This window comes from Hyalella azteca, unplaced genomic scaffold (genome assembly GCF_000764305.2).
Source record: "Hyalella azteca isolate HAZT.00-mixed unplaced genomic scaffold, Hazt_2.0.2 contig7032, whole genome shotgun sequence".
Taxonomy (NCBI): Eukaryota; Metazoa; Arthropoda; class Malacostraca; order Amphipoda; family Hyalellidae; genus Hyalella; species Hyalella azteca.
The window spans coordinates 1-23133 of NW_025937168.1; the positions used below are offsets into that span (position 1 = coordinate 1).

General features: G+C 39.9%; 2 protein-coding genes across 2 annotated transcripts; both read right to left on the reverse strand.

The window, feature by feature from the left end:
• Positions 1 to 13606: 13606 nt before the first annotated feature.
• On the reverse strand, positions 13607 to 15675 carry LOC108674781 (multiple epidermal growth factor-like domains protein 10; the record flags this gene model as incomplete). Its single annotated transcript, XM_018162753.1, is given in 3 exon segments — positions 13607 to 13892; positions 14604 to 14771; positions 15644 to 15675. Coding segments are annotated over 3 exon segments (486 nt in total), but the record flags the coding sequence as incomplete, so codon positions are not given.
• Positions 15676 to 18796: 3121 nt separating this feature from the next.
• LOC108674782 (serine/arginine repetitive matrix protein 5-like) lies at positions 18797 to 22345 on the reverse strand (the record flags this gene model as incomplete). Its single annotated transcript, XM_018162754.1, has 3 exons — positions 18797 to 18820; positions 19782 to 19939; positions 21201 to 22345. Coding segments are annotated over 3 exons (1327 nt in total), but the record flags the coding sequence as incomplete, so codon positions are not given.
• Between the last annotated feature and the right edge of the window lie 788 nt (positions 22346 to 23133).

Here is a 23133-nt window from a genome sequence, read left to right on the forward strand (position 1 = left end):
TTACTTCCAAGAAAACGCTTTCATTCTTTCGAGAGCCCCAGCCAGAAAGTCTGCCATTTGGACATCTTATCGGCCTTTCAGCAGCGAGGTCAGAATACTTGATCGGTGCTTAGAAATTTTAGAAGTGCAGAATCGTATTGCACAATTTACCTCAGCAATTTTCCCTCTTTTTTATTTACAACCTTGATTGCCTCTGTGATTGGTAATTATTTACGCAATCACCTGTAAACTTTATAATTATTAAGCAAATTTAAGCAATTATACATGGTCAGACAATAGCTTTGCGCAAGTAAAGTGAGTTAATCACAATAGAAAATGATTAAAAAGGATTGCACAGACTCTGGCACTAGAAACTAGCGTATAGCTTTTTCTTGTCGAGTAGATAGTTTCGCTTGACCATCACCGGGTTCAAGCGTCCAATGCTCGTAATGTAATGAAGAAATAATCTCATTTCCGAAAATTTGGATAAGCTGAATTTAAATTTAAATCTGCACAATTTCTAAAGTTCTTCAAGTAAAATTTAATAATATATCTCAAATCAAATGCTGATCCATAATTCCAGGCATGGGTCTTCGTGCTGGCACTGCTGGTCGTTTTGGGTCCAATAGGCGCGGGCATTGGAAGCCTCGCAGCGCGAGTCTCACGCCGCAAGCAGCGCGAACTTCTGCCCCGGCCGCAACCGCTACAAAAACAGCACCTGCACCAACAGCGCCTGCACCAACAGCACCTGCACCAACAGCACCTGCACCAACAGCGCCTGCACCAACAGCGCCTGCACCAACAGCGCCTGCACCAACAGGGGTACCGACACCAGCAGCACTCACAGCACCAACCTACGTACCGGCACCAGCAGCATCCGCATCAGCAGGAGTACCGGCATCAGGAGCGTCCGCATCAACAGGAGTACCGGCATCAGCAGCGTCCGCATCAACAGGAGTACCGGCATCAGCAGCACTCACAACACCAGTATACGTACCGGCACCAGCAGCATCCGCACCAGCAGGAGTACTGGCACCAGCAGCACCACAAGCTCCATCAGCCAGAGCACCATCAGCACCGTTTCACAGGCGCCCCAAATCCGCCGTTAATCGAGCCTCCTCCTATTTCAGAATACGTCTTCAGTTTGTTCCGGTCAATGCTTTTGCAGGGAAATCCAATACCCGTGGCATCTGCTGCAATCGCCATGTTTTTTGGTTCATGTTACTTTGCCTTCATCGTCGTTCAAAGTAAGTGTATTTTTTGATGCATAAATTTAATCACGACTTAAATAATAGTCTGTTTTTCTCGAAGCTCTAAGCACGGCAGGAAGTTATTTTGCGCCAAAGTCACAGCATTTCACAGCACAAAATCTTCCCGTCATTTCTGACCAGCGCTGTTCGGCGGAAAAATCACTACTAATACATTAATTATGTTTTTACATAAGCAATAAAATAATAATAATTAGGCAATAATAGCAAAAATAAACGAATTCTCCACATCTCTGACCAGCGCTGTACGGCGGCGCCCTGACGGCGGTGATAGCCTCGCCTCCACACGAGCCTCCCATCAACTCCTTGCAGGACTTGTTTGATGCACACAAGCGTCAGGGCGTGCGAGTCCAGCTCATGAGAGGCAACCATATTGACTTCATTATAAAGGTAATTATTCGATTAGATTATTCATAGATTAGATTGTTATTATTATTCTAACTCAATATTATCATTCTCTTTTCGGTCAGTCAATAAATATGTAGCATATGATTATTTCAGAGCGAATTCATTAATTGTAGTTGGTCTACCCATGGTTGAATTAATATATGTATTAATTCAACCATGGATCTACCTACCCCTTTATAGTTATTCAAAGGAGATGATAAATGAAACATGTCAAGTCCGGAGAATTTCGATCCATGCCTCAAAATAATTAAATTAAATGCAAAATGTTAGAAAATAATTTAAATTTATTCAAAATTGATTAAGAAGTATGCTGTTCAAATTGGTTCTTCGTTCGTATTCAGTTTCTTCATGTGCCAAATTTTGGATCATTACGTACTAAAAAAATGAGATTTACACTATCTCTTTCAAAAATAGTGAGAAATTTGAGAGACATGTTTGGCTCAGCGTTGAGCACAACCAGAATGTTATATAAAATACAGCAGCTGAGTTAACTAAAAAGTTTCATCCTGGCTGCAAGATAGAACCAAAAGGTAAGTTTTAATCGCACATGAACCGTATATACCATTGCACGTTGTATTCCCGTCCTCTTAAGGGGGGACTCAACCGGTGTCCGGTTGATTGACTGTTGATGCGTGTAGAATTCTTCAATTGTGTGGAGTCAATTGCAGTCGTGTGCTTGCGTGAACATAAAGGTTCAGTGGTAAAGTTATGGATGGTTTCCTACGAATTACCTTATAAATTACGACAATTATCACCAAAATTAGATCAACACCGGTTATAAGATAGATGAAAGAGTCATCAATTTAATGGTGCAAAATAACATCGGAAGCAGAACTGCAACTGACAGAATCGAACTTTTGATGTACTACAAAAACTAGAAAATCAAATTTTTAATCATGAAAAATAATCCGTACAAAATATAGGGACCACTTCAGGAGACCAATGTTGTTTGCCAATTTTCCTTATTATCCTGCATATTCGATACGTCGTAAAATAATAATAAGCTTCCATTGGAAGCCTCATATTTGAACTTTCAAATTCTACCAGAAGCTTAATTTGCCGAATTGAGAAAAATAATAAAAAATTATTAATAAGAAAATTTTTCTCCAGTCTTCAACATAACTTGCATTAATTGATCATTTATGCAGTTAATTTGTGAGATGTAGTCACTCCACATCATTTCCTTTGTTAATTTATATTAATCATATCAAAAGTTTATGAAGTTAAGGCTCAAGTCAAACAAATCAAGTTGACAGCCAATTCATTCAGTTCAAAAGAAATCCAAGATAATCTAATATTAATTGATGCAATAGAAATTTATATTTGAATGGAAGTAATGGAAATCTTAGTATTCTGTATGGAGTTGTCATTCGCTTAGAAGTGTTCATTGATGCGACAGTGTGAGCCATTTTACGGTATCACTTGAATTTAAATTACTTTAAACGACAGATAATAGTTCTGAAACGACAGATACGAATCGCGTGCAAAACTTACATTTCACTATTAAATCTCCTTCAAGTTTATAAATGCAATCAAGGCAGGCATGAAAAAATATAACTCAGCACTTACTGCAGTGAGTGACAGAGAGCGCATTTTCGCGTTGCCAAATATCATGGATACTCGGCAACGTGAAGTCACACGCAGACAGACAGACAGATAGACGGACGGACGGACGGACAGACGGACGGACAGAAGGACAGACCGACGGACATGACGAGCACAATAGCGCCTTTTTCCATAAATGAGAAAATGCGCTAAAAAAGGAGCAAAATTTAGACCCTATTATATTTTTTATCATCATGTAATTAGGAGCATTTTTCTAACAATATGTAATCATTGCATTTACATGAAGGAATCCCCGAGCGATGCCTACCGCCAGCTGCAGGCCATAGCATATTACCAGGACGGTTCTGATGTCGCAGAGGTAATAGACATAAATTAGTTGCTAAAGAACATATGGAAAAAGAAGTAAAAATAATTTCATGTCCACCGTATTTGTACCAATAATTATTTATCGAGCATATGTACGCATGTTTTCCCTCAAAGAAGTGGCTATTTTTTCAGTCTAAAGTGAATGGAAATTATTTCAGATTCTCAAAGGACACTCAGTGAGTATCGCGACAATGACTTTTACGTTCTATAAATTATTCGACAACTTGGACTCATTCCACGTCAGTCAAGACCCCGTCGACGCGCAAATGTATGCCTTAGCGTTTCCTCCGGCGTCACCGCACCGTCACTGCATTTCTACTACGTGAGTGTGGTTGTTATTTGGACCAATTGCTAACTTTTATGGCATAAATTCTATTATTTTATGGGGAGAATGGGGAGAACAGTGGGGAGAAGAATGACATATCTGGGAATGGGCCAGTTCTGCTCTGTATTAAGCGAATAAAGTTCAAAGCCCATCATTAAAATATTTTTACTGCCAGAGTCAAGTCATTGTCCCGCTTCTATCGGAATTCGAGCCTGACTGCAGTTTGCACCTTGCAATCCGTAGCAAATCACTTCTACATGAAATGCGGTACTGAATTTATCCTCCACCTCACATAAGTATAGTATAGTATCTTCGGCATTAAATAAATAGGCCTGGATAGGCCTGTCGCCGATTCTTGTACTTTTCTTGACTAGACTGGCCTTACGGACGGTAGATTTAAAATCGCTTCTAGATATCAGTTGTTCCGTATGGTACGAGGCATTTTAAGACTAAACATATGCTCATGCATCTAAACATAAGTAGAGTTGCTTGTGTAATAATAAATAAAAAGCCTCAAGCCTACGAAGACAATCCTTGAAATGAGTACTTTTCAGACTGCAGCGCCTCGTCGACACAGGAATCGTGCACCATCTTGTTTACCAACGCGTAGACGGGGCTACGCGCTACCAGCTCCGGAGCCACAAATTGTCGTTGCCAAAGAAGCAGAAAACATCGGAAAGAAATTTCATTTCCATAGAGCATCTAACTGGTGCCGGCATCGTGCTTCTCGTTGGATATTCTGCGGCATTGGTCGTCCTCGCTGGAGAAATAATCACTGATCGACGGAGAGTGCATTTATCGGGTTTATCGTCAGAATGATTCTATTTCGATCCTTAGATTAGAATAGAAGTGTCGGCACTGAAGAAATTGGCCCATGGCCTGTTGCCGATTCTAGTACTTTTCGTCACTTGATCCATGGTAAATTTTAATTCATTTCTGCGTTGGAAAAATATAACTCAGTACTCACTGCAGTGAGTGACAGAGAGCGCATTTTCTCGTCGACGAAAACGTGAAGTCACGGACGGACAGACAGACAGACAGACGGACGAACATGACGAGTCCAAAGGTTTTTTTTTCATAAATGAGAAAATGCGCTAAAAAGGAGCACCATATGGTAAAATTATTACTCATTCCTGTTAGTGTAATAATTGTATTAATCTTTGGCGAATCCGAAGTACTATACTCGGAATCTGTGACAGATTCCAGGAAATGCTTCAGCCTTCTACACCTTATCGGCGCGAGTATTGTACACAACCTATTTGTGCACCAGTCACATGCTACAATGTAGCATGTGACAGATACCCGCATTGTGCTTTTCGTTGGCTTCACTTAGGCTTTGGCTGTTTTAGATGCAGAAATATAATACAAATTGCTGGTCGGAGGTCTCATTGGGTTTCTGTCTCGTTTCATTCATTCGATTTGTCTTTGTGCGGCAAGTTACGATGAATATTTCATAAAGGAGTAACTCGAGTCGTAAAATTTACATGTGCGGTGAAAATTTTACGAAAATACCCCCTAAACAATAGTTTTCTGTTTGGTTCAGTAGAAAATATTTACTGTTAACCTGATGCAATTTATTGCCGCTGTATACGTCCATGGTCGTCACTCGTCCGTCGTCGCTCGGAAGTCTCAAGTTTCCCGAAAATTAAAGTTAATTGCCGCGACATTGAACATTGAAAAGATTTTTAATACAATGCCGTTTCACTATATTTTATCATTAATATGTTTCAGAAAAACTGAATGAACACTAATTCTGAAATAATTGTTTTGCCTAGCTTACTTAATATTATTTTGAAGTGTATAATTGTAAAGCACTAATCTGCCTTAGTTTTGCTTCGCGACCTCCTTTCTGCTTTATACTTTCAATTAAATCACATTCAATCAAATCAGATACTCAGTTCATTGTTACCTTGCATTGGTGGTCCAAACCTGGATCTCGAAAGACTTTTGGCTTCATTTTACCGGATTATTTCCTTGTAATTATTTCTTTTCGTTATTTTTTAATTGAAAAAAATATTTCAAATTGCTTCGTTAATACTGCAATTTAACTAAATGCATATATTCATTCTATAAAACTCGCTCTCGAGGAGGCAACTTGAAAAATTAACGAACGCTTCTCATATTAACCTCAAAAAAACAAAACTCAATGTCGAACGAGGTTAATTTAATTTACAAAGGGAAAACATTTAAACTGACCAGACGTCCACATTGTTAGGAGTTTCTAATATTTCGTTTGCCAAAATCAGAAAATGCATTTGTCAAAATCAGAAAATTTATAATCCCTAATATTTATAGCTATCTTAAGCGATTTTTTTCTAAAGTGAACTTACACTTATTATTGTATACTAAAATTGAACTCTAAATATAATTTGTAGACAATTCATGTTAGAATGTATTTGAGTTTGGGAAAGGGATACAATATCCCAAAGTTAAACACTCATTAGTTATAAGTTGAAACAATAATGATGTACTTGCAATGCTTTATGAATTGCATGAAAAGTGATTTCTATCGAAACTTAGGACCAGTAAAAAATCAACTCATTTTAAGGTTTATTAGAGAACAAAGTTGCACTGAAAAATTTTTGAAGGGACATTTGTCACTCGAAAGCAGTAAGCTTATTAGACCTACACCGAGGTAAAAGCAACACGAACAAAAAACTGCTGAACCCAGTCTCGATTGGTTTGCGAGCCACATCAATCTTTTTCTCCTCCATTTAACTAGATCCTCTAACAAGGAAAAAAATCATCGAGATGTATAAAATTATATCTTCACTAAGATATTTTCAGTTGGAAGACTGTTATTTGGGTTTGAGTTCGTTGTGATTTTATTTGGCCTGCTACAGTTTCCCAACATTTCTTACAATGGTGTGGGCAACCTTCCACATTTCTTCAAATTCAAATCCACATTCGAAGATAGAAGCTAAACTCCGAGTTGAAGTCAGATTCAGAGACAGCCGATCAGTCAGATTCCACACGACTGTTAACAACTTTACACCATAACGTTTTGTCCTCCACGTCTACGTTATGTAGTGAAACTTTCAGCGTGCCTCTCGACTAATGTGGTGGCCTAGAGGTGCTGGGATGATCTGGGGACTGCGGCATCAGTTCGTCTTCTTACGGAGTACGGGCCTCTGCGAGAGCTGAGGAGAGGACCGGATGCTGCAGGTTGGTTGCCCGTCACTAAAGCTCAGAGTGTTGTGGCGATTTGTGGCTCCGGCCGTTTTCCCTTATGGATAACCGTCTTCCCTTCACTGCTCTCAACCCAAATAATAAAACCCTCCTTATCTTCGAACTGATTTTATATTTATTAGATAACAATTTATTAAAGCCTATTAATTATAAGATGACTATTCAATTTTAAGAGCATCGCTGCTAGGTCCGTAAATTTAAACAGCATAATATTTGGACCCTAATATTCAGCGTGCGCTAAATTTTCGTTACATAAATTGGTTCTCGTTTAATTAAGTACAGTTGACATTTGTTTTGACAAGATGGGCGGCACGAACTTGGCGCGTCAATTTCTCTGTTTCTCTGTGCTACCTGGCTGGCTTGCGCTGGCCAGGGGAAGCTCTTGGTCCCGATTAACTGAGGACTTCACCGGGTCGCAGCTCGGTTCAGTTCACTATCCGCAAGACTATTATTGTGTTCCCATGAACACTGCTCAAAGGTAGTAAATACTTTAATATTAGACGTTTCTTCCCCATCTTTAATTGTCGTAATTCAACTTTCTTTCCACTAAAAAGGGAGGTCGCGTTAAAGTTTTGTACACGAGACAAGTCCAGACTTGAAGGAAACCCGACGGCTGATGCGACATCGTTCACTCTCATTTAGCGGTAATCCCTCGTCAGCTTAAGGGTTTAGAGACGAGAAATGTAAGCTAGGGAGGAATTTAAGTATTCTAGATTTCATTTTTATTTCTACAGCAGATTTTCACTAGACTTGAAACCGAAGTAGACACAAGAACTGTTATTTAAATATTACTTCCCTGATAAAAATGACAGTAGCAATAATAACAATAGAATATGAACATCGCGTGAAAAATCTACAAGTATTTTATTACCGACTAAAGTAAAGCTCCGACTTAAAGTCTCGCAATAATTTAATAAATATTAAAAATTTTTATGAATGACGGGTTGGAGAAAAACTTATGTTGGAATTATTACGAGGGCATTTTGGCTGTTAGTCTCGCGAAATATGTTAATCTTATATTTTAATTTATGTCGGCACCCAACATAACTTGAATATCGGCACGGTCGAGATAACGATGACAGTCGACTTCTAAGTCCTCTTGACTAATGCTTGTAAAGCAACAATTTCTGGAATTAACGAGAAGGCCAACAAACGCGGCGTGCAAACAACTTACATCGCGTAATATTATATCTTGAATGTTAAAGGGGAAGTTCTTCACTGCATGGGAGATCGATTGCCACTCACTCCTGACATTGCCGAGACGACTTCGACACGTCAGGGTAATGGCGCTCAAAAATTCACAATTTAAGTTAAGAGTCACTTTTTAAAAACCAAACCCGCAACCAAAAGTTTTTTATAATCTTTTGCTCGTTAAAGGCTTGAATTGTTTCTTTATGTGCCATAATTATTAACGCTTAATGCATTCCCATGAATACACTTTTAGAAGAAATCTAACTGTTAGTATTGATCGGAATTTGTGACACATATTAACACGTGGAGGCACAATACTTAAATCATCGATTTTACGTTGCCAAAAGCATATAAATAAAGACCTACGTCTTAGGATTGATGGCAGTTCCAATTTAATACAATGCAAAACCAATTTATTGGACTTTATCTAATGTTGAAACTGCTGAAACAACGAAACCCTGGAAAAGGGCAAAATTAACGAATTTAACGAATTTTTCAGATAACCATAGATTAAAAATTGTATTCAAGATTAGTAGCAATAAGAAGTGTTAAGACTAAAATCCGAATTACCCTGCCGATCACATGATAATTTAGTTAATTAATAGAGTACACATATGAGTCAATTTATCTGCTGCTTATTATACATGTGTTTTAAAAGGTGTATATTTCCATCATTTGTGTCCATTAAGCCTTATCCGAGATAAGTACTTGAAAAGTAAAGAAACGCTACTTTTTGCCTGTGCATATCATAGTTCCGACCGTTACCAGTTAGAAACAATTCAATTCTTAACCTCTCATGCTAATGAAAGTGACATTTATAGATTAAATGGTCAACATAATGAATGCATAGAAGTCTCTAGTACTTAGGTAATTGATTACTGAGTAAGCATTGTTATACTTAACGAGATGAACGACAAGCGTCGAGCACAAACAACTCAACAAATGATGCGTCAACTCGGCGTGGGTTGAATAATTGGTCTCATTGTTTAGGAGGATCTGGAGCTTATCTATGTGCTCCTCTAGTGACAAGCGTCAAGGAGACGCTCATTCTTTTGCGAAATATTGTTTTCAAATTTCATTAGGTTTTCAATTAAATTTTTATGTTACGCATGTTACGAGCCGAAATAGCCAAGAAAAATAATTGAACATAAATTCCGGAAGCGAAAATGGGCGATCATCGATTTCCTAGAATTTATATTACAACAATAAATAGTATTATATATTGGGGGTTTGTTTCACATCTATTGGATACAATTGGTGTTATAAAATCGACAATCAATATACTTTTTCAGCACAAACTATGCCCGTGGTCTATCATCATGGGAGATTGAAAATTGCACTTTCAACAGTTTACATTTTATTATAGTTCAATTTCAGATTAAACTGCGAATGATACGTTAATAATCATGAAAATGTTTTAAATATGCCCTCAGAAACGGATTGTTGCTTAAAACTTCTTACGGCTTCCGGAAACCTTCCATGTTCGTATATTTTCTCAAGTACTAATTATTTTCTGCTTTTTATATTCAGAACACTAATGAAATGTTGACTAATTACATTCTGATCTTGGTTGGCTTCGCACTTTATTTGCCGTGCAAAGGTAAGAAATCCTAGCCGCTTTCATTTCGTATTAAAATTAAATAAATTTATATTGAAATAATATAAATAATTTTTAGATTCCGTATTAGATTGCTTGAGCCGCGTCGGGAAAATTCCTGCATATGTTAGTCTACGGCAAATTCGAGTTGAATTATTCAGCAAGCTGAAGCTATCAAAATTATTGCTTTGAAGGACAAAGAAATATTTGGAAGTTGTTTTAATCAAAGTGTTCATAGTTGTATTTATAACTGTTCGCAGGTTTGCATCTAGATAACTCTCAGCAGTATCAGAAATTTACAACTCAAAATGCTAGCAGGTGAGTTATTCATGTTAAATATCTATTCCCACAGATTTATATTAAAATTATAGTTTTATTTTCTTCTGAATTTCAGATGAAAAAGTTTATAAAATTATTGGAATAATATAAAAGATAAGATAATTGACCAGAATTTTTAATTGAATCTTGAATTTATAAAAAAGCTTTCCACTATTGCATGAAATTTTTAAATAGAATTTGATATTAATTAACCGAAGAGTGCTAGAAGTTTCAAATTTTTTCGTCGGTAATTCTGTAATCAAATGAATTATCTTTTTTGATCCCAATTAGCAAGTGTAATGTAAAATTCAATTCCAAACTATCTCCTTAGTCATGTCTATATCTGTACAATATAATACATAATTGCAATTAAACCGAATTTTTTTCCAGATGTAAGTCTTCATTGCAAAATTTTGAGCTTCTGCATCTCCTGAAGATCTCAAAAACGCCGCACTGCATCGTAGTGGTTCATGGAAATGAGATTATTGAAGGTATTCCTAACAATAACTGCTAGCAAATTTTTTATCTTTCGTAGGACGCAAATTTTTATGCCAACGTCAGCTTTATAAAGTGTTTGTTCGGATTTACTGGGGCAATCAAATTTCTGCGAATCAACATGTTATTGAGAATTTAATTAACAACTTCATTTTTCCGGTGACAGACTGTGATGTTATTTGCATATGAGTTTCATCTTAATACAAAAATGGTTCTCTTATACTATCCACTCATTGCAAATAAATTCTCTAGTGAGAAATTTGTGTTTATGCTGACGATTTTGCTGTTGAAAATCGAAAAACTGAATTATTTCCTTTCCTTTCAGATTTTTGTAGAAAGTTGAACACTTCCTACCCGAAACCCCAAATGCTGACGGTTTTGCCGTTAAAAATCTAAAAATTGAATGATCCCATTCTCTCTCTGATTTTTGTAAATAATATGATATTTGCGAATATTTTAACAGTGGCCATTTTTCTTCGCAACCACAGATGCTGACGGTTTTACTGCTAAAATCTTAAAATTGAATGATCTCATTCTCTCTCTTATTTTTGTAAATAATATGATATTTGTGAATAATTTAACAGTAACAGTTTTTCTTCGCAACCCCAGATGCTGACGGTTTTACTGCTAAAATCTTAAAATTGAAAGATCCCATTCTCTCTCTGATTTTTGTAAATAATTTGATATTTGTGAATAATTTAATTAACAGTAACAGTTTTTCCTCGCCGCCACCAGATGCTGACGGTTTGTTGCGCGGGCTTTCGCGCGCGACGATGCCGCTGACTGCGCTGACGTGCGACGAGGCGCTGGTGCTGTCGTGGCTACGGGAGAACAGAAAGAAATTCCACGTCTTCACCGTAATGCTAGCGTGCAGCGAGGCCTTCATCTTGAAGATATTCAAAGAGGTACAAAATTTAGTTTATTTTAACTATGGAGTTTTTTGAGTTTCATTTAATTATTTAATAATATTTATCAAATATTTATCAATATTTATCAATTGTACAAAAAATATCGAAAAATATTTATTTATTATTATTTATTGAAAATAAAGTACTTTTTTAATACTAAAAATTACCCTGCTATTTGAATATTCACAGTGCACAAGCTTTTGTGCATGTAATATAATTATTTATATAATGTATTAGATTTTATTATTTACTTATACACAAGTTATAAATTTTTAGCATGCTTAATAATTAGGGTTCATATACTGTAAGTATAATTATCTATCAAAAAGAAGTTCAATAAAAGACAATCTTTTTATTTGTCGATAGGTAGAGAGCAACTTCCTTGCAAGTGAGGCGACTCAATGGCTGGTGGTGGCAGAGGCGGACATCTCGCACGATCTGGCGGCGATGCTCACCGAAAACATTCAAGTTCGACACCCTATTACAGAGTTGTTCTAAATGAGGAACCCAATTGAATATATTCGTATTTATTTAAGTATAAATTAAAAATTAAATATTTATACGCCAATTGAGAGCGAATGATTGGAAATAAAGATCTGGCTCTACACTTCTGGCTACCGAGATCACCTGATCTCACCCCATGTGACTATTTCTTATGGGGTTACGTCAAGAAAGCTGTTTACGTGCCGCCTCTACCAGCAACTCTGTTTACGTCCCGCCTCCACCAGCAACTCTGTTTACGCCCCGCCTCTACCAGCAACTCTGTTTACGCACGGCTTACTGATGCACTGCTTACTGGGAACGTCGCAGCAGCGCCCTTCAAAGCCGGTCTCGCAGCAGCAGGGGCCAGAGTCGAGGCAAACGCCGTGGAGGCAACCATTAGGACAGAGTGCTGTTTCGATAAAAATTCCAAGATGGTAGATTGAGCAGACTTCCCAGACTCTACTGAATCTCCTCCGAACCTCATAGCTGGAGCGCAAGCCAAAGAAAAATAAATGTTTGAGAATCTGAGATACTATGTTAAAAAGTTAAAAATATGAATGACAGTTAGATTTTGCTTTATTCTACAATGAAAGTTTTTGTTTATCCATCCCGATTTCGCTGAATTGAATGGCATTTAACATATCACTCTGCGGTTCTATTGAATTGTCCTCTTAGAGAAATGAATGGGCAATATTGTCCCAGTAATGATTTAATTCTATACCAACGGTGTCACTTTCACTTCGAACCGACAGGAAGCGAACGTAGCACTAATACAAATTTTAAGACGAGTTTAATTCAAACCAAGAATTTAATTCATTGCAAGTTTATCGCGAAACAACGGCCTAATTGCAGATAGAACTGAAAAATGGTAGCTCATTTATAAAGATCTAAATCTATTAGAGAAGCTAACGCCTACAACGTACAACGTAGATATATGTTATATTTCAATAAAATTTAAATAATGCTTACCCTTTACAGTCATCGTTTCTCGCGAGGACCGGCCCGATGAAGAGGGCCACCACCATCAGTAGGCGGAAGAGGGACGACATGGAGGAGGGGGTCTGTGAGGACAGGGGACGTGGAAGAGACCGAAATTAAGGTCTTGGGGGGACTGCTAACCATGGGATATGCACTTTCGAATCTTATTGCGTAAGTGGCTTAATCTTTTTTAGATTCTTCTGTATTTCTTCCCAACCGCATAAGTTGTTTTCTGTGAACTGGTGGTGAGTGTTGACTGCTACAGCCTATGGAGAATCCCGCGGGACACTTCCTTTTGCTGCGGGACACTTCCTTTTGCTGTGGGACACTTCCTTCTGCTGTGGGACGCTTCCTTCTGCTGTGGGACTCTTCTTTTTGCTGCGGGACACTTCCTTCTGCTGTGGGACGCTTCCTTCTGCTGCGGGACACTTCCTTTTGCTGCGGGACACTTCCTTTTGCTGTGGGACACTTCCTTCTGCTGTGGGACGCTTCCTTCTGCTGCGGGACACTTCCTTTTGCTGCGGGACACTTCCTTTTATGACCGTATGCCGAGGTAACCTGGTCCACACGTGCAAACTCCCGTCGCCGGGTGACAGCTGGCACCTGGGTGCCGACAGTCACACGTTTGGGAGCAGTTGAGGCCATACCGTCCGTCTGGACAGGTGGCATCACATTGCAGGCCCCTCCAGCCAGGCTGACAGACGCACTCTCCTCCTGTCTGGAGGTGACATCCCATGCCGTTGGTGCAGTTACACTCCTGGGCGCACCGGTTGCCGTACCTGCCTTTCGGGCACACGTCCTTGCAAAGTGGTCCGTGATACCTGCAATGTCGTCATGGTATATTTTGATTATAAATTTCGCCATTTTTTGTGGTTTCGTCATTCGTGTTGGTTTGCCTATCGCAAACCAACACGCCCACCACCGTTTGGCCTGACATTATCCCTCCTCCCAATAATGTTATTTTCAATAATTTTGGGTCATTACTTTTTCGGCTGTAAGCCACACAAGCCAAAACATATCATTTGAATTCGACCAACCTTCATCCACCAACTCAGCGGGGAATGGTATGTCCAAGCATCGTCCGCGAACACATGAAATAATTTTATAATATAATTATTTGCATTTTTTAATAATATAAAAATTATTGGTGGAGCATCGATGATTATCGGTGGCTATAGATGAAAATTATTGTAGGTGGTGCACCGATGGCGCATCGATGCGCCACCGATGCGCTTTGTTCTTTTTGTTCTAGTGTGCCGTGTTGTACATTTGTAATTGTAGTATTTTAGGTTTGACGCGGCTTGCTTGGTGTTGGAACTTAGCTTGCGTTTTAGGTAAGGACCAGAATTTTTTTAACAACCCAAGCACGAGCGCATACCTACCGAGATTTGTGAGATGCTGATCTTGCCCTCTCGTCCTCGCCCTAGGACGAGAGGGCTGATCTTGCCCTACCGTCCTCGCCCTAGAATTGTATACGGCAGGGATAAAATTTCTATATCGTTACAGTAGAGGTGGCATAAATTAGCTATTACCCAGGGGCACAAGAGCAGCTCCCGTCGACTGGGTTGCAGAAGGCACCGTTCAGACACTGGCAGGAACTTGAGCAGTTCACGCCATACTTGTCAAAGGGGCACTCGAGTGAACATGTTCCACCCGCCCACCCTGGCTTGCACAAACACTCTCCCGTCACCGGTTGACATCTTCGGGGGGGATAGAAACAAATGTACTGAATTTTTCTTGGCATTGTGTAAAGATCAAGTTAAGTAAAGCATTTCTAGTGGGCTTTAGGGTAATATTCACATTCGGTGTCATTGGCTGAACTCGTTAGCCTGTCACCGGTCGCTCTAACTCAGGCCGCCAGGGCCATAGGTCAGTGTCTTAACGTCTACTCGTAATAGGAAATCTTCATTTGCCATACCTGTAATCATTATGTTATGTAGCAGCAGAAAGGCGTTCAACTGCTATGCTAATTTATCTTTAATCCATTGCTGTTCCGGTTGGGGAGAATTCTGAGCCTACCACAGCATTTTGTCATCGGTACAAGAAGTATTAAGTTGTCAAATCTTGACATTCCTGTGTGATTCTACCATCAGTCGTTTGTGATTTTACCGTCAGTCATCTGTGATTCTACCGTCAGTTCCTTGTGCCTTAACTGTCAGCTGTCTGCACTCCTCCGAAGGACACTGCCTTGTTTCTACCGAGATTTCACCCAGATTTAGAAGCTTAAGTTTATTATCTGTTACTGTATGATTGCCTCTTAATTTGCTATCAATTAAACTGTTTTTAGAACCCGTTCATCATTAACCATTGATTCGACTGATACCGGTCAGCTTTCCGAAAACCCGACACATAGACATTAAGGATATGCCCCTTAAATGAGCGTCATTTGTTTGTGTTACCCTCTAAGTAAAAATAACCTCATCTAAGATTCGTGATTTACTATTCCAAATTCTCCCGCAACCATTAGGTCTGTATACAGTTTGCTGAAATACATCGATATATTGCACATTGAAGATATACAGGGAAGTGACTCGCAATGATACCCGTGGTATCAGCTGGGACCTGATCTCACCTCTCCGTCCCTGCAGCCTCACATGAGCACGACTGGACAGTTGGCTCCCCACCACCCAACGGGACATGGGCTGGTGCACAAGTCATCCTGAAACACAAGTGCTAGTTGAAGCTGTTGCGAGGTTAAGCTGGTGGTGTGTAGTAACTGGATAGAGTATAAATATACGTTCAGATTTGAAATGCCTAGCACCATTTCGGACCCGGTTGAAGTCTAGTAGATATTTCAAACTATCATCAGTCCTGAAAAGTTTCGGTCAAATGACACGATTTTAGATCTTCTGTGAACAAGTCACGATAAGTAAGAATCGGCGACAGGCCACATCAGGCCTACACTTCAGCGCCTGCACTTCAGCCTGCACTTCAGCGCCGAAATCGCTATGTTATGTTATGTAATGTTAAATCAAAGAGTGAGCTACATGCCCGAGACTTGCACGCTATAACGCTGAGAGGGCATCCACGCAAGACGTAATACATATTTTACTTTTTAATTCGTGGATTATTGTTAGACCGAACTCAGGGGACTTAACTACCGGTATATCAGAAGACTAATTTTATTTTCTATGCTTATAATTAATACTTAGTTTGATTAGCATTAAAATCTTAATAAATAACGCATTGATATGTTTATTACATGACAAAAACATGGAATCTCATTTTCTGTGATATTATTTTGCGGATTTATTTAAGTAACAGATGTCATAGGGTGTTTCTGAGCGTTTTGCTAGGGCCAACGCCATAGGCCCACACAAGCTCAGCTAGATACTGGTTAATAGGCGGGCGCTTACCGATCTTCATCATAATTTATTTTAAGATTTATCGATATTAATTTCCGATAATATTGCCAGAAGACGAAACTTTTGTACTTGTGAAAAAATAATAATAGTTTATTATCTCATATTGTACATAAAAAATTTGTTAGTTATTTTCATTTACGTAATAATCGAAATACTGCTCATTCTGTTTTAATTGAGTTATCCTTCGAAGACGGTCATTTTTGTATTTGTTCAGTAGTGATGATGTGGAGTGCAAAAGATTCAAGTCTAATTCGGAGAGCGAAATCTAATAAAAAAAATTACTACTGTAGTTGTGGTTATATCTCAGATGCATAACCGACCTACAGGGTGCTTGATTAATTCAGGCGTAAGCACGACATTCTTCAACGGGGCAGGTGGTGTTCTTATGTACCTCCAGTTTCTGACAGCGTTTCGATGAAGCTAGTACCCAAACTCTCGCACTCCTCGTGTCGTGGGGGCTAAAGCCTGCCAAGCTGGGCCTATACTTTCAAAAAGCTAAGAGATCGTAAGTTCATCAGCCAATCATTGACGGCCTTCCAAGCAAAATCCACCAATCATAGACAAGAAAATAGAGCGTAAGTACTTACGTCCACTTAGCAAGTTAAGAAAGTATGGCCCCAGGAGTATAATTCTTTGCTTTTTGATGTGGCTCGTACCCACATCACTCGCTTCTGCGTGGCAATTGGTGAGGTGCGTACTTTTATTAGGCGTTTCTTCGGTCCTTCCTAGTTTGGTGTAGCTCATACCCACATCACTTGCTTTTCTCAACAGCGTGTCGACGCTGTTGAGACACGCTTGTTAATTTAATTAATGGGTGGTATTAATCATTGTTAATACCACCCCATTAATTATAGAAAACATTTACTGGTGTAAAGGCACTGATCTCACGTTTGCTAAATACTCGCTGCAGTCATTGGGGTCTTGCAGCTCTTTTCTGTTCCTGCCCTCAGAAAGAGGCAGGAACCGAAATGCGTTCGTTTCAATTACATCCGAAGATGGCAAAACTCATAGTCTATTTAGTACTATTCTGGCAATAGATTCCAGTTTATAACCATGTGCTTAGTTCTACATCAGATCGTTATTGCAAGCAAAATTTTGGTCTACATATCACACTAATCAAAACTGGTTATCATCATTTAGATCTGCACTTGAAAGGGAATTACACCGCAGCCAATTCTACAGCCAAAATTGTCCAGAACCTTACCGTCCATCCTGGAAGACAGTAACATTTGCCAGTGACAGGGTCACAGTTTTCTCCATGCTTGCACCGGCACCTGCTGCTGCAGGCGATGCCGTAGGTCCCCGCTGGACATTGAGTGTCACATNTGTGTATAAGAGACAGATGTACAACCTTTTCCTCTATCATAACTAATGCTAGATAAAATATACTTATTTTTTGTTACTGTAGAGAAATTGTAAATAAATAGCTGAATAAGCATGACAAAATTCAGATTGATATTTTATTTACGAGCGGAGTTATAATTCCTAAAAATTTTCGTCAAAGAAAAGATTGGATAACTTCTGTGCATAATTTTTTATGCTTTTTAATTCCTTATACAGGGCTCCTATGGGCCTCTACTATAATTTTGGTGATTTTCTGCTATTTGGACAGCTGAAGAACGACATTGAAGAGAATTTGTGCCTATGGCCTTCGGGTCAAAATTCCAAAGGCCGTTAATTTATAGTTTGCCCGCCAATCGTGAATAATATGAAGGAATATCGGAATTGAGCAGTACTACTACAACCACCTTGTCCGCTTGGTGAGCTGGTCCCATACCACATCAACTTAGAATACCAACGCTCCAACGCCTTTACTGTTAAATGGTTACTACTTGCCTGCAACTTCACTTTTTCTGAAGAATTTAAAATCGAAGAAAACAGCTAAAAACTTCAACATTTGTTATGAGAGAAAATGTTTCTGAATCACAAGTACAAACAATTATTGAACTGAAATTCACATTTCCGTCGCAATTAGTATATATTCAATTAGTGAAAATTTTCTCTAAGCAATATTCTGAAGTTGTTCTCGAACGTGACAGTATAGGAACGCTGTTTATTGTTCATTTCCATACTTTTGTTACGCTTCGGAGACTATGGCTAGGAAATTGCAGGGATTGTTCTCTAAATAGCTCACGAATGTAAATCTTCATATATTGCTGATGGATAACTATAAAATCAGTTTTTTCAAGTTTAAAGATACACTCCCTGTTCCTATGCAATCGTCCATAGTTTATCAATATAGTTTTGTGCAGTCCGTGTCTACGTATGTCGGTATGACATCACGTAATTTTTATACCAGGCTGGCGGAGAACACAGGAAGGAGTTATAGAACAGGAAGCCTGCTTGCTCATCCCCCTCATTCAGTAGTGCACGTTTTTGCCGAGCTGCAACGTCCCGGTTCCGATAATGATTTTAGAGTTTTAGCCTTCACAACCTGTTTTTCTGACCTGCGCATTTTGGAGTCCCAGTATACTTTTAGAATAGAATAGAAGTGTCATCGTTGAAGAAATAGGCCCATGGCCTGTTGCCGATTCTTGAACTTTTCGTGACTTGATTCACAAGGGATCCGGCCTTTGGAACCCGATCTTTCCATAGCTGACGATTGATTGAGATAGCTGCTGGACTTATTGCCTGGTCCGTAATTTGTTAGGCATTTTAAGACTGAACATATGCTCCTGACCGTCTGGTCCACATGACTTGTTTGGATTTACAGCGATAAGGCGCTTGAGAGCCTCTTCTTCTTGTATTTCAAAGCTTGTTAATTTATAGCCGACTGGGCGCTCCTCAATAGCTGGAATACTGTTCAAGTCCTCTTCAGTGAATACGCTACTGAAAAAATGATTAAGTACGTTGGCTTTGCCCTCATCAGAGGATATCTTTCGCTGATCTACTTTCAAATCAGAAATTCATATCTACTTTCAAATCCCTTTTAAACAAAGGCCAGTTTAAATGCCGCCTATACAGTTCATACCCCTCAAAATTGTAGACAGATAGGTTTGTTTGCTCATGTTTACCTCATTCTTATTTATTTTCATTTGTCAATTTATCTTTTAATGGCTTAAACATGAATTTTAGTTTGTTAGTTGTTTGTACTTGTGTTCTATGTTTTGAGCTGACGATGAAGCTGGACTCATGAACGTTTTCTGGCATAAGAAATAATGATTTTTTTGGTTATTTCTCAGCTTTCAAATTCATGATAAACTTGCGATTTAGCTCCGAGAGTGGATGCAAATTGTATATAAAATAGATGCAACGGGGTTAAAAGATAAATACAAAGACTAAAAAGACTTACACAGGAAAATGACATGGACTTGGTCTTTTAACAACGACCAGCAAGGATCTCACCTGGCCATATTTGCCCTGAGGGCAAGGATCCTGGCAGAATTGGCCTATCCAACCGGCGGGGCAGTAGCAGACGCCGCTGTCGCGCTCGCACGTCGTTCCCCCATGGAGGCAGGTGCAGTCTTTATCGCACTCGGAGCCCCATTTACCATTGGGGCACGCTGTGGGTACACCAGATATACGTTAACAAATATAGTAATTGCAAGAAATTTATGTATATTCATGGTTATGCATATTCATTATGTATTGTAACGCCTTCCTCGAAGGACGCTACGCCTAGAACGGTTCAGCACTATATAGTTACACCTCCTGACGTACTGAGCTCTAGGCTTAAAGAGAGGTTCAATAATTTTATACTAAATAAATTTCTTCGTTTAATAGTGAAGGAACTGAACAGTTGCAATTATCGAATATACTGTATCTGAAAAACACGAAAAATGAATACATATACAATTTTGGCACGGTTATGATAAATATCACAGAATCTCAAAAAATGCACCAGAAAATACACAAAAAGCTTATGAACTACGAACTCCGAACAGGTTAAGCGACCCTGGTCGCGTACAGAGTAAAAGTGGCTGGCGGAGATACGTGTCCGTAAATTGCTTACTCTAACAAGTGTTGCCATATGGGCATTTCGCACTACATAATCGCTAAATTAATGAGCTGCGGCTACATGTATGTATTTATGTATATTCATGGTTCCGGCACTATATACCGTGCCGGAATGGCGCTGCGGTGGCGATAATCTAGAGAACCCAAGAACGCGTAGCCGCAATAACGACGCCAAAATGGTTTTTCCGGCACTACCGTGGCGCCGGAAAATGGTCTTTCCTGGTTGCCTTTTGGCAACCAGGAGACTAAAGATTGGCATGCGAAGGTAGGTAATGTCAGCGATAATCTAGTATATGTAGATACTCGTATGCATCTAGTACATAGATAGCAAACGATGGACAGAACTGACATAGATGGTACACAAATAGCACTCTATATCTACAAATTCGTTTTTTTCAAATTGAGGGACCAATATCCGGTAGGGAGGAAGGTGTAAAGTCAAAATGTAATACCACTTGTCCCTGGATATTTCCTCATTAATATCTACCTTGTTGAAAGATAATCTCCTTCACTGCGATATGTTTATAAACATATTTTTGTTCGCCTTCCCTGTCTATCAAGTCACGCCCATGGTGGCGTACAATATCGAAGGTATGCATGTATAAGCTCTGTCTCAAACGATTAATCTCAGCCTTGGGCGAAGACCGCTGTTGGTATACCCCTGATTCTGTCCATATCAATCTGATCTCACCCCATGTGACTATTTCTTATGGGGTTACGTCAAGGAAGCTGCTTACGTCCCACCTCAACAGCAACTCTGTTCACGTCCCGCCTCTACCGGCAACTCTGTTTACGTCCCGCCTCTACCAGCAACTCTGTTTACGTCCCGNCTTCCTTCTGCAGTGGGACTCTTCTTTTTGCTGTGGGACGCTTCCTTCTGCTGCGGGACACTTCTTTTTGCTGCGGGACACTTCCTTCTGCAGTGGGACTCTTCTTTTTGCTGTGGGACGCTTCCTTCTGCTGCGGGACACTTCTTTTTGCTGCGGGACACTTCCTTCTGCAGTGGGACTCTTCTTTTTGCTGTGGGACGCTTCCTTCTGCTGCGGGACACTTCTTTTTGCTGCGGGACACTTCCTTCTGCAGTGGGACTCTTCTTTTTGCTGTGGGACGCTTCCTTCTGCTGCGGGACACTTCTTTTTGCTGCGGGACACTTCCTTCTGCAGTGGGACTCTTCTTTTTGCTGTGGGACGCTTCCTTCTGCTGCGGGACACTTCTTTTTGCTGCGGGACACTTCCTTCTGCAGTGGGACTCTTCTTTTTGCTGTGGGACGCTTCCTTCTGCTGCGGGACACTTCTTTTTGCTGCGGGACACTTCCTTCTGCAGTGGGACTCTTCTTTTTGCTGTGGGACGCTTCCTTCTGCTGCGGGACACTTCTTTTTGCTGCGGGACACTTCCTTCTGCAGTGGGACTCTTCTTTTTGTTGCAAGACACTTAATTCCTTCTGCTGTGGGACTCTTCTTTTTGCTGTGGGACACTTCCTTTTGCTGTGGGACTCTTCTTTTTGCTGCGGGACACTTCCTTCTGCTGTGGGACGCTTCCTTCTGCTGCGGGACACTTCTTTTTGCTGCGGGACACTTCCTTCTGCAGTGGGACTCTTCTTTTTGCTGTGGGACGCTTCCTTCTGCTGCGGGACACTTCTTTTTGCTGCGGGACACTTCCTTCTGCAGTGGGACTCTTCTTTTTGTTGCAAGACACTTAATTCCTTCTGCTGTGGGACTCTTCTTTTTGCTGTGGGACACTTCCTTTTGCTGTGGGACTCTTCTTTTTGCTGCGGGACACTTCCTTCTGCTGTGGGACTCTTCTTTTTGCTGCGGGACACTTCCTTCTGCTGTGGGACTCTTCTTTTTGCTGCAGGACACTTCCTTCTTCTGTGGGACTCTTCTTTTTGCTGCGGGACACTTCCTTCTTCTGTGGGACACTTCCTTCTTCTGCGGGACACTTCCACGCTCCTTCTACAGCCCACAGATGAGCTGAAGACTTTTCAGATTAGGAGTTCTTGCTTGCGCCACAATGTAAGACTCAAGGAATTTTAGAAGGTGAAGAACAATGTTCCTTTTGGTCTTCGTCAAATGTTTAATAATAATTGTCACGAGAGTTTGAGTTTAACTTGTCACCAAACTTGTTTCAAAATTTAAGAACTGATGATCCTGCCATTGATAAACTATAAGTTGGACAGTGTGGACCACTGGTTACGGTTCAGAGTTCCAGGATTAGAGCTGGGATTGTGGGTTTGAAACCCCAGCTTCCTGTGACTGTTCTTGTCAAAAGAGGCGTGGCTGCCGGGTGGCTGAGAATAGCAAGATTAGATCAGTAACTTGCTGGTTTGGAATGCCAGCAAAATGTAAAAATTCTGAAATATGTCTAGAATCAGTGATAATCTATATAGGTTTTGCCTATTCAGCTCTGACACTAATATTATCACTAGTATCGCTTCCATCGTACGTCTGTCACGCATTGATGAGCCCAAGAAGTTGTTATACGTGACGTATATCTAAGGATTTTAGACACGCAACGTATCTGGTGTATGTGGGAGCGTATCGAGAGTATAGAATATGATCAAGAGGAAATGGAGAGATGCATATTGAGCAATCATAGTCCTCATATGGAAGTAATACGAACTCATTACATCATGATACTATACTGAACACATTTATTTGTCTCAATTGATGAAGGTCGTACCGTGCTGGAGGTACCGTGCTGGAGGTACCGTGCAGGAGGTACCGTGCTGGAGGTACCGTGC